The 14,307-nt window shown below is 42.0% G+C and overlaps 1 protein-coding gene across 2 annotated transcripts in view; it reads right to left on the bottom strand.

Annotated features, from left to right (window-relative positions):
• The window catches only part of Gnf1 (germ line transcription factor 1), a 38,796-nt gene that overhangs the window by 20,642 nt on the left and 3,847 nt on the right, over positions 1–14,307 (bottom strand). Inside the window, exons 5-12 of one of the 2 annotated variants that reach the window (XM_084598402.1) lie at positions 13,003–13,211; positions 12,285–12,359; positions 11,063–11,162; positions 6,414–6,506; positions 6,076–6,215; positions 5,056–5,190; positions 3,217–3,396; positions 1,855–2,151 (exon numbers count right to left, since the gene is read on the bottom strand). In XM_084598402.1, coding sequence (XP_084454528.1) covers positions 1,855–2,151; positions 3,217–3,396; positions 5,056–5,190; positions 6,076–6,215; positions 6,414–6,506; positions 11,063–11,162; positions 12,285–12,359; positions 13,003–13,211 — 1,229 coding nt within the window. Of the gene's footprint in view, positions 1–1,854; positions 2,152–3,216; positions 3,397–5,055; positions 5,194–6,075; positions 6,216–6,413; positions 6,507–11,062; positions 11,163–12,284; positions 12,360–13,002; positions 13,212–14,307 lie in introns of both variants that reach the window. The other variant, XM_084598401.1, reaches the window with a different exon arrangement.

Here is a 14,307-nt window from a genome sequence, read left to right as displayed (position 1 = left end):
GGCTAAAGTGTTAGTTCTCATCCCATTGTCATAATGGCTGCTGGTACATGCAAGCGATGCGTGAGAATTAAATCGAAAGTGTGGCATAAAACTACTTCACTAAATTGCACACACAAAAACAAATCATGGCTTTCAATAGGACAGAGATTGGGAAATACAAAAAATGCATTGCACCGCGAATTCCGTTACATTGAGGTTCGTTAAATCGAGGTTCGACTGTAATTCGACAACGAATATCATGAGTAGAAGGAACAAACGAGAAAAGCCCCACGGTTCAAGCCAGCTCAGCAAACTACAGCCAAGGATATGGAGAAAAAGAAAAGTAATGGCATGTAAAAATACAGAAGCGACAAACACGCCACAATTACTTTCGAAGCAACATCACAGAAATGCGTGCGACATCACTGAGCAAAGCAATGTATCCAACACAATAACTCACGCAGTTACGTGCACTGCAGCAGCCACTGTCATCGCCATGCCATAGCTGTCTCATGTTTCATGCTGCCCAGTAAGTGCCCACTTCCCTTCGCTCCTTTCCTCAATCCATTCAAGCTTCCAAGTGCCTTCTCTTCCTCAATGGCCCGCTCTGCCTTTTTCTAAGTTCATAGCCACTCTCTACTTTCTTATGTGCGCTGTGCAGCCCTAAGGTTGTCAAACAGTTGGCTTCTCCAAGCAGTTTGCGAGTCTTGTGGTGAAGGTCACTATAGCTATCTTGGCAGCTGCGAGTCTGGCACGCCTTCAAAACAAACTTCACTACGTAACTGATTTGCCTCCTGGTATGTTGCCTTAACTGCAGTGCTCAAGTGTAGATAGGAGAATGGGTACGCCAGACTCGCCTCTAGAGTCAAACCTCGAATATGGATGGATAATGCAATAGCACATCAAACTCCTGCTAAGTGCTTTTATCAAACGCATGTAATTTCTACCTTACACATCGAACAGTGTTGGTCACGAAACAGATATATCAAACTCCCCAGCATCAAGCAGAGTCCACTGGTGCACGATTGACTGGTGGTGGTGTGATACATGTTCACACAAAGGTTCGCGCTTTGTAGTTTTCAAATCTCGCATTCACCAGCAGTGCCAAGGAGGATACAGCGGCATGGAGAGTTGTTAAACCAGTGGTCAGCTCATGTCTACATCTCTCGAACACGTTGACAGCACCCAGGAAATAGCAGTCACTGAGGTAATGAACACTGCGGCAGCCTTTGCTCTGACTAGTGTTTTAAACATTACACTGAAGCGGTGCTGAGAAACCAACATATCCGGCGCTCAGTTTTTATGCGATATAAAGCTTGCTCAGTCAAAAAGAAATAGCTGTCACTCAGAATCGAAAAAGAAACGAAAAACATGCTAACTGCACGTCTATGTTGATTTCTCAATGCAGAAGCACTGAAGAAGTCGACAGAATTAAGTGCCCCCCTAATTTTAGTGGCCTCCGGAATTGCTCCAAACATCTTTAAAAGTGACTATATATAAGTTGGAAAAAGGTCGCCCTGTTTCTCTAGCAAGGGCTTCGAGTTACCAAACCTTCAGCGACTAAATCGCGCTGCTTTTACATGTTTCTTAGAAAATTTTATATTAAGAATTCAGTCTACATCAAGCTATTTTACAACTTTTAGCCTGTTCGCTATAAAAAGGTTTAATTGTACCTTCAGCAAGATAGCAAAAATTAAAAAAAAATGTGTTATAGTATTCACACCTTGTTTCCTATTACTATAATGTGAGAGGACTATCGAAATCGATAAAGTGAGGGAAAAAATGCGCCTCATATATGTATCACTGCAGTACATCTTCAAAACATGGTTTACTTAATAGTAAACAATGCACAAAGAAGCTAAAGCATGATCTTACGGCAGATGCTTGCGACTTAGGACTGTCAGATGTGGATGGCAACGCTTCTGGAGTAGAACTGCAAGCTCCGGACTTGGCAAAAGAAGAAAGTGACTCTTTGACTGCCTGTGCCTTTTTCTCCGGTGGACCTTCGACGCACTCTTCGCTATCCAATTTCCGTTTCATTTTAGGTGTACCTTTCTCTTCGAGCTCTTCTACCTTTGACGCAGCCTTGCTCTTGCTGTCTTTGCTTGAATGGCTTTCAATGAGCTCATAGAGTTCGTTCTCATCGATTATATTCACCTTGCACTCTTCTGCCTGAAAAGAAAGGGGATTTCACAAATAGTCAATTTACGCCTCTACCCGCAATGAAAGAACTATTACATGCTTTTGAATGGGCAAAATATGAAGAGCAAGCACATTTTTCAAAGAGATTGATTTAGGTTAGTTTACCTGAACTTCTCTTAAATTTTTCAACTCACTACCTCTGAAAGATTGCTATCCTCTTAGTCTAACACTGCATTTGTTTTCTAAGCGATGCAGTGAATTTAAACACAGGGTAATATGTAGATTAAAAAACCACATACTCTGAATTCTCATAAATTTGAACCCCACAGCGATGTCTATGCAGTCTGAATTCGAACTAATGAAAGTGAACAGGAGAAACGGTACACTACCAAAAGCCGTAAAAACCCACGTATAATACACATATAACATATATGCGAAGTGTTATTTCGGTATAGCAAAAATTAAAGAAAAACAAAATGTTATCTGCACATAATGCAAGTGCGGGAAGCTCATCAAAAACATTTATTTACGCTGTATTTTGCGGTAACTAAGCAAGGCGAATGCGCCTTGCACTTGTATGTCCAATGCCATCCTGCACCAAGCGTTGCCAGCTAGCATGCAGCGGGCTTGTGTCTGCTCGCATCTAGCACCGCGTGCAGGCACGTGCCGTGTGCACCCTGGAAGTGTTCTCGGATTCGGAGCTTTAGCGATCATCATCGTCTGGTGTATAGTCTACTGAGAGTCTCTTTTGAGTGAAAAGTTTTCTGGAAAAATTCCTCTTCGGCACTCCTGAACGTGTTCGGTACCCCTCATTTCCTTAAAGTGCGACCAATGAGCTGCTTGGGAATGCTGATAAAAAAAATATAATAATAATAATAATATAAAATCTCCTATTATATGTGGGCTTTTACATTACTCACAGCATGTTGGTATCGCTAAATAGAAATTCTTGTCAACCTCTAGAGATCCAAGAGTAGAATGCAGGTTTCAGAGCATAGCTTTTTTTTTGCATGCAACACTTTCAAAAGGTTCCTTTTCATTAACCTCCTTTTATGCTTGTTTTAATCAAAACAAGCGTTCAGCCAATGCAGCCACCTTGCGTATCTTGGCTGGGCCTGAGTCTCTTCCCGCAACCAGGTAAGTGGTGTTGCGGCTGACGCTCTGCGTGACCTTGGCACCACAGCGGTCCAGAAGGGCCCGGGCGTCATCCCGCTCGATGCACTCCAGCACTCCTGTCATCACAATGGTCACGCCTTTCAGGCAGCCAGGAGTGCCCTGCCGAGGTGGAGCACACACATACACTGTTTTGTAGCAAAAGCTACACTGCGCTAGGTTTTCAAGCCGTCAGCGTGGCATCGTGTTACCATGGCGTTGTGGAAGACAACGAGGAAGAAGACGGATAACTCGGTAGTTGGTAGAGAAGAACGAAAACAGTGAGTTGATAGGACAGAAGGTGCATCTGAACATTGTGACGGCAGTGTGCCCCGGTTTTCGACATAGAGACGATGTCATACCGCTAGAAGTCTTGTACACCCGTATGAGAATGGTCAACAACGAGAGGCAAGGGGTGTTCATACGTGAAGTGATTGCCCTATGGCATAAATAAAGCTGAAATGTAACTACTATGCGCAAAAGCCATGCCTTTACTTTCAAGCCGAACCTAAGTGTATAGCCATGCACTTTGCTGTCGAGTAACTCCAGGTTTAACCACAAGCTAAACCAAAGCTAATTTTTTTCTGCAGTTTTGAGAAGTGTTTCGCGTTGTCCGCACTGTCGCGAAAGCCTTCTTCTCAATAGGGAAGGTCCCCCTTCACAAAACAGATTTTAAGGATGCTTAACTACAGTCCATGCGGTGAAGAAATGCAGTTAAGCGTGCAGTGCAGTGAAACTGCAGTGAATTAAAAAATTTTCGATGTACTATTCTGTAACTTTCAAATATCAGTTTGTCAAATACAAACACAAATCGAAACACAAACACATTCGATTCGTATCAGGAGTTTCAAATATTTGCATACCCCTCGTTATTTCACAATTCCGCTGCTACAAACAAAGTGACATGGAAGTGCTGTTGCTATGCAATGGATTCGTGCCGTTACCATAGCGACCACCATTGTTTACACATTGCAGAGTAATGCTCCCTTGAAAAGCTGTTACGGTTTCCTGAGGTCAAAGTGATGCTTAAAGTTGTCCCGTAGCTGAGTACAAGCGTTCAATTGTCCCTAGGGCCCTTGCAACAAACTATAAAAATACTTCTGCCTGAACTGTCTGCTCACCTGCACATGACATTACACAGCTTTTAAAAACTTGAGAAAAGATCTTGGTGCAAAAAATTAACGCACACAAAAAGGAGACGAGGGAACGACGGACAGGCTCGAGGGTCTTTCCCAATTTTCGGACAGGATCTTTTCCCAATTTTTTAAACGGTGTTAAACCAATTAGCCTGGCAACATGCTTTATTGAGCAACATTACACAGACATAACATCGCAATGAAGTTCTGTACAATACTAAAATATTTGGCAACACTGCTTGCATACTTTGCTGAATACAGATTAAACAATTCAATTCAAACAATTGACCATATTTTAAACAAACTACATGCTAGAAAGGCCATATCAAAAAGAGTGTCAAACTTATTACACATGTCTACATCTGTACACACTAGTTTTCATCCAATAGATATTTTTTCTACTTCCTTGACCTTTTATCTCGAATTGAGCTTGCATGCTAACGCTATTTATGAGTTTGCCCTCACTGACATAAAGTCCGCTGTCCACAATGCTTGGCTAGCCAGGCAAAGACAGCCCTGTTAACGTGCCTTTAGGTTTGCCTCTTCCAGTTGATAGATATATATATAAATACATGTTTAATGAACATGGCGCAAGCGTATTCCGCGAGAATGTGGCAGCTGACCAAAACGACACGCAACAGCGCACCTCGGGTATGTCCCGTGTTCCCAGCAGCCTTGGGCCTTCCCTGTTGAGGTAGCTTTGATAGCTGGCTGCATTGCCTCTCCGCTGGGCTGGCGTGGTGGTGGTGGTGACAGGAGCTGCTTTTTTGGGAGCCTCCTCCTTCTGGACAACAGAACCAGTCATGCACTCACAGTGCACACTGCCCAATTCATGACTCACACAGTTGACACCATTTTCCCAAGGTTCTCCCCAACACAGCTATATATAGACAGTGGCACGCAGGAGGGCATTCCAGCAGGTCAGCACAGCTGTACCATTAAACACTCATTAACACTCCGATGCCTTTCTCCAGAAGTCTCGCCAGCCTTCCGACCAGCCTTGGTATCAGCACAGAAAGGTGCGTGGCATCAAAATCCACACAGGCTTTTAATAAAAGCACAAACTAAGATAAGTGGGAAAAGAAGAATAAGGTAGTGGGCATGTCTACATGACCCGCAGCTTAATGCAAGCCAACAGCTGACTCTCCATAATTTCAGCTTGGAGAAAGCAACAATTTATTCAACTTATGAGCAGCTTGAGTTACTAGGGGCATTTTTAACACAACTGATGTGCACGTAAACAGATACTAGTGAGTTTAAGAAAATAAATGGCAGTTCAAATCAATCACAGTCCACCGCACATGACAACCAATAAGTGATAGGGCAACACGCAATCTCACACAGTTCACATGCATGCAACCCTCTCAAAATGTGCACAATCTCCGAGTATCATTACATTTTTGCAAATTACATCTTCAGAATATGAACACACGAGAACCTGAAGAGTAGCTGTAGAAACAAACTAGAAGCATTACTTAGCTGCTGAGCAAAGTACTAATACAAAGGTACAGACATACACAAACACAAGGTGCAATGACGAGTGCTGCATAAGAGCCCACAGCAGGTTTCGCAACTAGCCTTCGTTCAGTCCACTGCACCTTGTATTTAAGAGTTTAAATACAGGCACTGACAATTAACAGAGACAGGGCCAAGAATATGAATGTACCTTAACTGGTGCCGGGTTCTCCTTCTTTGCAGTTTGCTTGGCAGGTGCAGCCTCTTCAGATTTCCGTGATGACTTTTTGGGGCTTTCCTTTTTGGGCGTGGCAGCTCTCTCTGCTTTCTTGGATGGTACGATAGCAGATACTTTGGTGAAATCAGAGATAAAAGCAAAAAAGACAGTTGATTTCAAGAAACAAAACAAATAGTGATCTCTGATTTTAATACTACATCTCTACCTAGAACAGGAACTAATATATGTTGACAATGCATGCATACTAAATAAAATGAGATCCCCAGTGGAAAAAAAAAAAAAGAAAAAAGATGATGTGAAGGGTCACCGACCTGAAGTTTCCGCTTTTCGCTTTTCTGGACTACGTTTTATTTCAAACTTTTCCTTGTCAGGCTTTTTGCTAGGCTTTGTCTCTTGCGTGCTCCCTGAAAACAGAAGTTTTGAAACAGCTAGGAAACTATACCGTAATTTATCCAAAAATATATACCTGTATATGTGCTGCGTTTACTTGGGCAATAAATGCACTCTTATTACCAAAAATTTGTGAATATGGAAGGTGCCCTCATTACACGGAGTAAAATACTGTTCAGAAAATAGCCGAGTCATAGAAATGGGTTGGCAGCACTCATATTTAAAATAAAACAAAACATACCCTTCAGCTATGGTTTGTGTACTTGAGATCATGATTAAAAACATCTAAATTTTAACTTACACACAAGTATAACTCGTGGAGTGACAAATAGTGCTCTCCTTAATGGAGAGTACAGTGACAATTCACTCTTACACAATTCTCATACTTAGATGTGAAGAACAGAACAAGTACAGCAACTTGCTACTATCATTAATATGGCAGATTGAATGGAGAAATCTTGTGCAAGCAGAGGTGCCTTCTGCTGCTTCTCGAATTCCTCGGAGTACATTTTTGCTCGCTGTTCTTCCCATGTGGTGAGGTACAGTAGTCGTGATTATCAACAGATGACACTTTATAGCTTCGAATAGTTGTTCTAGCAGTAAAGAATGGCTCCTACTAGTAGCATTTATTATCATCGTCAGGAGACAGCATACAAAAAAGGGATGCGTCTGTTATTCAAGGGGACAGAAACTTGTATCATTCTGACAAGCTGAATGGAAGGGGAGAGTGTATTCATTGTGTGGGTTAATACAGCACATACAGGGTGTCCAAGCTAACTTGAGCCAAAGGTTCAAAAATAAAACATTTGAGTTAGGCCTGAGGAACCCCTTGTATACAGCTGCCAGCCATCTGGTGCACAACAGGCAATTTTTTATTTTGCAATTAACTAATTAGTCATTAAGAATGTTTCTGATTTACTGACTATTGCATTAGGCAAAAATGTGATTTGCAAAGTTAAAGAGCACCTTCTGAAATGCCCATTTCATTTATTTCTGATAAAGAAAGCCACGCATGTACAGTATCCTCTTTCCAAACTCTAAAGGAAGCCCACGAAATAAAAAAAATATCACGTGACTGGTGCGTTCGTGCACCACGATTGTGGTGCTCTGAGCTGTGGTTTGAGTGAATGAAATCGGCTGTGGTCATGGCTCCGGGTGTTGCCACTACGGAACCGGGAGAGGTGGCAACATCATGTTCCGGCGTTACCACCAATCAGATGACTCGAGACTGGGGAGCTAGTGACACTTTCGATAACAACACGAACTCAGAATACGGGCCCTAATTTAAAATTACACTTCTACGACTTCAAATATCCATCCAATCTGAGCGGCCATGTAAGCCAAAATCACTCAGACTGCCATGAAGACATGCCTCATTCTTAAAGGGCAGCTCCGGAGGTTTTTCGAGATTCGAGTACTGTGATAAAAATTTTACTGTAGCCTTTCCTCTTTGCCCCGACGCATTCTGCCAATTTTACCGAATTTGGACACCATGCGATAATTCATTCGCGCGCAACTTGATTTCAAAATCTGCAGTTTTCGTAGCCTCAGCCTAGACGATTTTTGCAGGCAACACTGTGTTTGTGACAACACAAATTACTGCCCGCTCTTTGCGTGATCATGAAATTTTGAGGCATGTATTATTTGAGGCATGAGGCATTTTATGTACTGCGTCATGAATTTTAAACTTCATTTTCACCACCCAACATGCAAGCGTTTTTTGAATACTGTATGTGACGTCACCACTTTGTCAGCAGGAAGGCCATTTCTGGCCATGAAACCAGTGTCAGTTTAGATTTGCTGTTCTTCCATTTTAAAAATAGTTCTACTTGGAATTTCGAAAAACTGGCTTTTGTGTTGGAGTTACGACACATCCAAGAATGTCATGCAGTCAATAACTTGAAATAATGACGAAAAAAACGACAACAGGAGTTGCCCTTTAAAGGGACCAAACATTGGGTTTTAAGCGTCCAATCTTTTTTTGGCACACCGAAGCTTGCTGTGCACGGTGGTCAATTCAGTAGCGGTTTCATTGAAGCGCGATAAGGATTTCTATCAAGAATTTTTCGGTTCGTGCATACGGCCATTTTTATGTTCCCCAATATTGAAAACCATGATCACTAAGCGTGATGGCAACTGCTTGTTGGCAAAAATGGTGCTAAGAAAACTAATATATAGCTATCCCCTGCCAGACAGTGATCACACGTTATTTGTATCGAGTGGCGTACACTCAAGTTTGCACCCTTCCCTTTTGAGAAGAGAGACTTCCCGACAGTGTGCACAAAGTGAAGCATTTAACGAAACCAGGAAAAAACGTCATTCTTACTTCGATTTGATCTCGTATGCAGAAATTATCGTACAGGTGTTCAACAGACAAAATTGCTGTGATACAAACACCTTTCGCAAGATTTTTCAGGCCCATTCGATAATTTGAGCTTTTGGTTCATTCAGACACTTTTCTGACCCATTGAAGGCCATATTGATGAGAGTTTTCATGCAGGTCCTTCCTGTACAAAAAAACTTTTGTATGGAATCCTCTTTAAAATTTATACTGGATATTTCAGCAGGGTATAAACTTCTGTGCAATTCTAGTTTTATCTGCAAATACCATATGAATTCTGAGATAAACAAAGACTAACAGTGGTTGCTATTTTTTCCTTTTTCATTCATCAGATATTCGTTATTCGAAGCACTTTTTTTCGTACATTCATAATTCATTCGTATTAAAAAATTTCAATATTCGCACACCCCTACAAATTAGTGATACTCTACCGAGATAACAGCATGCGGTGGGCTACATCGATAATGTCAGCAGTTCAGTTTGTTTTATACGATTTTTAGACTGCAGTAAAAATTATAGATCCTCTTTTTTTTTATATACTGGAGCGCTCAATTTATGCATTATGAGACAAGATATTTTGTTTCTACCAATATCTGACGACATGTATTGGTTACACTAATCCCTACGAGTGCAACTACAAAAGGAACAAGGTATGCAGGGAAATTGACAAGAATGCTGTGTAATGAACAAGTCCCACAAACTATCTGTCAAGTGCTACCAACGCCATTAGGAATACCCACCAGAAAAAACAGCCATAGAACTGAAGTACTGCGATATGTGAGCCTTAAAAGGCCCATGAAAGGCTACTTACTAAACTTTTTTTTTAAAATGCACAGGAGCAATAGGTATCCCTTCAATCCTCTTTGCAAAACAAAAATATTTAAGCTACCTTCATTAGCACCAGATATATTGGTGATCAAAAATGATGCTCCTCCTCTACCCCCTTACTCAATACTCGAATCATTTAATTTGAACGAAGGCGCAAAATGGCCCACTCTGCAAAAACCGGGACACTTCGGGACAAGTGACACTATCCAGTATGTTGCAAAAAAAGAGTAGTTTAGTTTCAGATCCAGGTTTTTTTTCATTGGATGTATAAGGAAGTATTTCTAAATGTCCCACGAAACCTGTCAACACAAAACGGTCACAGTGGGCACAGTGTCCAAAGTGGCATCCTCGCCACCAACCCTACTTAGCAACGGTAGTGTACGCACTCGCAATTCTGCAACATCGACACTTAATTTTTCACATGCAAGAGACAGCCTTTTGAGCAAAGATGACAACCACAAATCTAAATTCATAGTGGCCCAGGCCTGACTACGATAGAAAGGTTTCCTAGCTTCTGCGAAGGTAGTGGGCATGTCTGGAACAATTAATTCCATGCCACGAGCAGTGTAGCGAATTTGGTTTATTTCTAAGATGGCCCAAGAGTCGTTGCTGCCACTGCACTGTGAAGCAGCTGATTGTCTCATGTGAGTGACTGGCTTTTCTTCTACTGAATGAAAAGTCTAGCATGAAGAGCTCGAAACCTTTATGCCCATTTCTGACACAGTAGTGCGCAGAATGCATATTTAAATTTTTTTGTTTTATTTTCTTATTGAATAAATTTAACACTTTTGTGATGCGAGGATTTTAAATTTCACCAAAACACTTTTTCCCTCATAAGCAATTCATATCCAGCTTTCCTTTTCCCATATATCTTACCAAATAAGACCTCTTTCGGCTACTCTGCGACTTGCTGCAACAAAGAAATTTTTTTAATTTATAGGCAAATAATAAATTTTTTACACACATCATCTTTATACTAACTGCCTATTTTCACACATTAAGGAAAGAGTTGATGCCCCAAAGATGTAAGTAGGCTATGAGGCACGCCGCAGTGGAGTGCCCTAAATTAATTTTGCCCCTCCCCCCTCCACTTGGCGTTAACTAAAACCGTGAAGCACATACGTGTTTCGTGAATTTCGCCTCTATTAGAAAAGAGCACTGCAGCCAGGATTCGGTCACGCGATGTTGGGTTCAGTATCTCAATATCGAATGCCAAAGCCACCACGTGAGGTAGAATAAGAGTGGCACCCTGCTGACGAAGTAGGAATACTGCTCTGCATTTCCAGGGGCTCAAAGTAGTCAAAAAATGGGAAAAGAAGGAGCGAGTGCACCAAGGTGGCACTGGTAGGCAAATTTTCACACTGCCCACAGTCGCATACAGCGTGACAACCATTTGCCTACCTTTTGTGGGGGATGAGGCAGAAGGAGCATTCTTCTCGGCACGACTCTCTTCAGCTGTCCCAGTTTTCCTGGGACTTGAACGTACAGCTGGCTGTTTGGCCTGACAATGCATTTGACAGGAAGTGAAAAAAAAAAAAAAAAAAAAAAAAGGAAAATAGAAAGAGGTATAACGACAGAGCTACACGCCATATCAACATCAACTACGATATTGAGCTGCATTTCGAAATGAGAGATTTACGATGATCGCCGCGCCTACCATAGCACACAAGTCAGAGATGCGCAGGCACCGTTGTTCCACATATTTCAGGTTCGGGGAGGTAATTCGGACATTTCCTGGTTTTTCAGGCTGCACCTCAGCATGACTCCCCGTCTAAATTAATTGGTGCAAGTCCACCCACGTGCAAATTAATGCCCGCTCGAAGCCATAGACTCATATGGTCATCGGCTGGGACTGCTTTTCTAGATTGAATCAGCCGAAGTTTCGAATTAACGGTGGTTGAATTAACAAGATTTTACTGTACTATCCAATAGTGCATTAAGTGACTCCATTGAAAGTTTGCACTGTCAATAGAGCAACTGACATTCTCTGCAGAGTTCGAATTAACCCTCGAACTTGTGTATAATGATGCAAGGTGACCTGCAACTGCTTGCGACCCACAGCTGTTCTTGCGAAGCAACTTATGGCTGGCCTGCATTTTTGCTTGTTTCACCAATGAAGGAAAGACAAGAGTCAACTGTACGCTCATTTCAATGTGAAGACATAGTGCTGGCAAAAACAATTACCAATGTTAAACATTTAATTATATGTGGTGTCTAGTTCCGCAACTGCCTTGATGCGGCTTAAGCATAGCGACACAACGTTGCAGGAACGCTGGCATGGATTCATTCCATTTTTGTTTCTGCACAACAGGCAAGCTTTGAAATGAAGAACTTTTTTTTCTTTCTGATGCAAAGGTTTTGTACAGGTACAACCAACATGGTAAATTACGTGCTCCTGCAGATTCAGAACTAGTCATTTATTGCAGCAGCTAAGAGTTGACACCATCTTCCAGGTAACCACAGCCTGCAGCCATTACCCAATAGACTGCTTCACAAATTCACGCCTGTGGATGCATCTTTGAAATACTCGGTGAATGGAAACATTCTGCAAACAATGCAGTGAATATGTAGCAAACCTGCCTTGTTGTTAACCGCATTACAAGCCATTAACAGCTTTTCTTACCTCTTGCTTCTGGTCTAGCTTCTTGAGTGTCATATGGAAATCGTCATCATCATGCAACTCCTTCGCATCGGTGACCTGCACAGTGCACAGTGTCACAGCTCGTTGCAAGGAATGGTCTATTTTTCACCATGACAATGCACATTCAGATGAAAAAGAAAAGAATCATTGAAGAGAGACAAACTTGCTTTCGTAAAATAAAAATCAAAATCACTGTTATATTAAGGAGAGTTTTTCTTAGGTGTAAAATACGGGTGTAAACAACAGCCCCACAGTTCATGATCAACAGCACTTCATACAAGGCAGTCATCTATAGAGTGAGCCAAGTTAAAAGACGCGTGCATTATTTCAAGTGTCATCAAATTTGAACTCTTTAATACTAACCTTTCATAATAAACTTTCATACCAGGCCCACGCACGATTGGTTGCTTACCTCCACTAAATATGAACCTTCACACTAAAACAGAAGCCACATGGTTGAATGTGAAAATGCATTTCGTTAATGTAGCTATGCATTTCATCCGATCAGGTAGCACACTAGCTCCTTAAAACCTGACACCTGAATTTCCTAACTCAATATACCAGAACATTGTTAGCCTCACGTTAAACAACCCCCAATCACTGCCATTCATATCGGAAGTTAGCTGAGCCAAAACGTCCTACGAAACTATGCTCGCACTAGAGCACAACAGCAAAACGTAGCCTTAAAAACAGCACCCACTTTTTTTGCCTGAGCAGCCTTGAGCGAGAGCTTGGAGGCTGGGCTTACAGATGTGCTGGCAAAAAAGTCATCGGCAGATACGGGCACCAGTTTCTGAGCTAGGGTCTCCTTTCCATTTACTTTCTTTACCAACTTCTTCGGTGATGGAGCCTTCGGTGCTGAGGTTTGCCTGCTCACAGCAGGCTTCGGAGGTATGGGGTCTTCAGAGTCTTGATACAAAAAAAAAGGGGGGGAGGGGAGGTTAAGTAAAATATTTAGAGAAATTCTCAATTACCAATCAATCATAAGGACTGAGTGCAGTGCCTTTGGAAGGAAAACACCCATACCCACAATGATGCATGGAATGGCCACAATTCTCACTTAGTATTAGTGGGCAATGCAAGCAGATACACAAAATGGGCAACATTGCATTTGGTATTGCCAACTTGTCAAGTAGTGGTTGCTTAGAGGGAAGTTTAGAAGCTAATAAAATCAGCCATATACAAGCAGCAGCGGAGCAGTACAGGTACGGACATAAGTAAATGGAGCACACTTTTCCGTTCAAATTAAAATAACGCATTCTGCATTCCAGATAAAGAAACGTTATTTATCCAAGCGAAAGCACACTGGAGTCTATACCTGTTTGCACATACGACTGCCAGTTTCAATTACAGAAAGAAAGAAAAAATTTAGAAGGAAATAGCATGCTCTGTTTACTTTTGTCCGCACCGGTACATATAGCATAGGTACAGTATAAAAAGGCTCATGTTCATGGTTTATGATTTCTGCGGTTTAACGTCCCAAAGTGAGTCAGGCTATGAGAGACGCCGTAGAGGAGGGCTCTGGAAATTTCGACAAAGTGAGGCTCTTTCAAGTGCACTGGCATCATACAGTGCACGGGCGCCTTGCTATTCACCTCCATCGAAAAACGGCCGCTGCAGCTGGGATTCGATCCCGCATCCTTGAGTTTAGCAGTCGAGCGCTCTAACCACTGAGCCACCGTGGCAAGGCCAAACTCAAGTTCACGTACTACATTAGCCTCTGATGCAAAATAAATGAGCCAATGCGAAGGAAACAAACACAATTTCTCCTGTCGCCGGTAACAGGTTTAAGCATGTGACATTTTTGTAGCATTGACGTAGAATGGCTAATGGATGTTGCTGGCAGCTTTCTTGAAATTGGTCTAATCTAGGTCCCGCCACTCCAGATCCAAGCACAAAACACTTTGGTTGCCAGCTTTACTAAAGCACAGAACAAGCCAGAGGTGCATGTGCTCATGAGTCCCCAACACCGACCTGGAGCTAATCACAACTGCTCAGGCATAAG

Source organism: Amblyomma maculatum, chromosome 3 (assembly GCF_055883805.1).
Source record: "Amblyomma maculatum isolate TAMU_Amacu chromosome 3, ASM5588380v1, whole genome shotgun sequence".
Lineage (NCBI taxonomy): Eukaryota > Metazoa > Arthropoda > Arachnida > Ixodida > Ixodidae > Amblyomma > Amblyomma maculatum.
The sequence above is the reverse complement of the archived record's forward strand: the minus strand, read 5'-3'. Positions and strand labels throughout refer to the sequence as shown.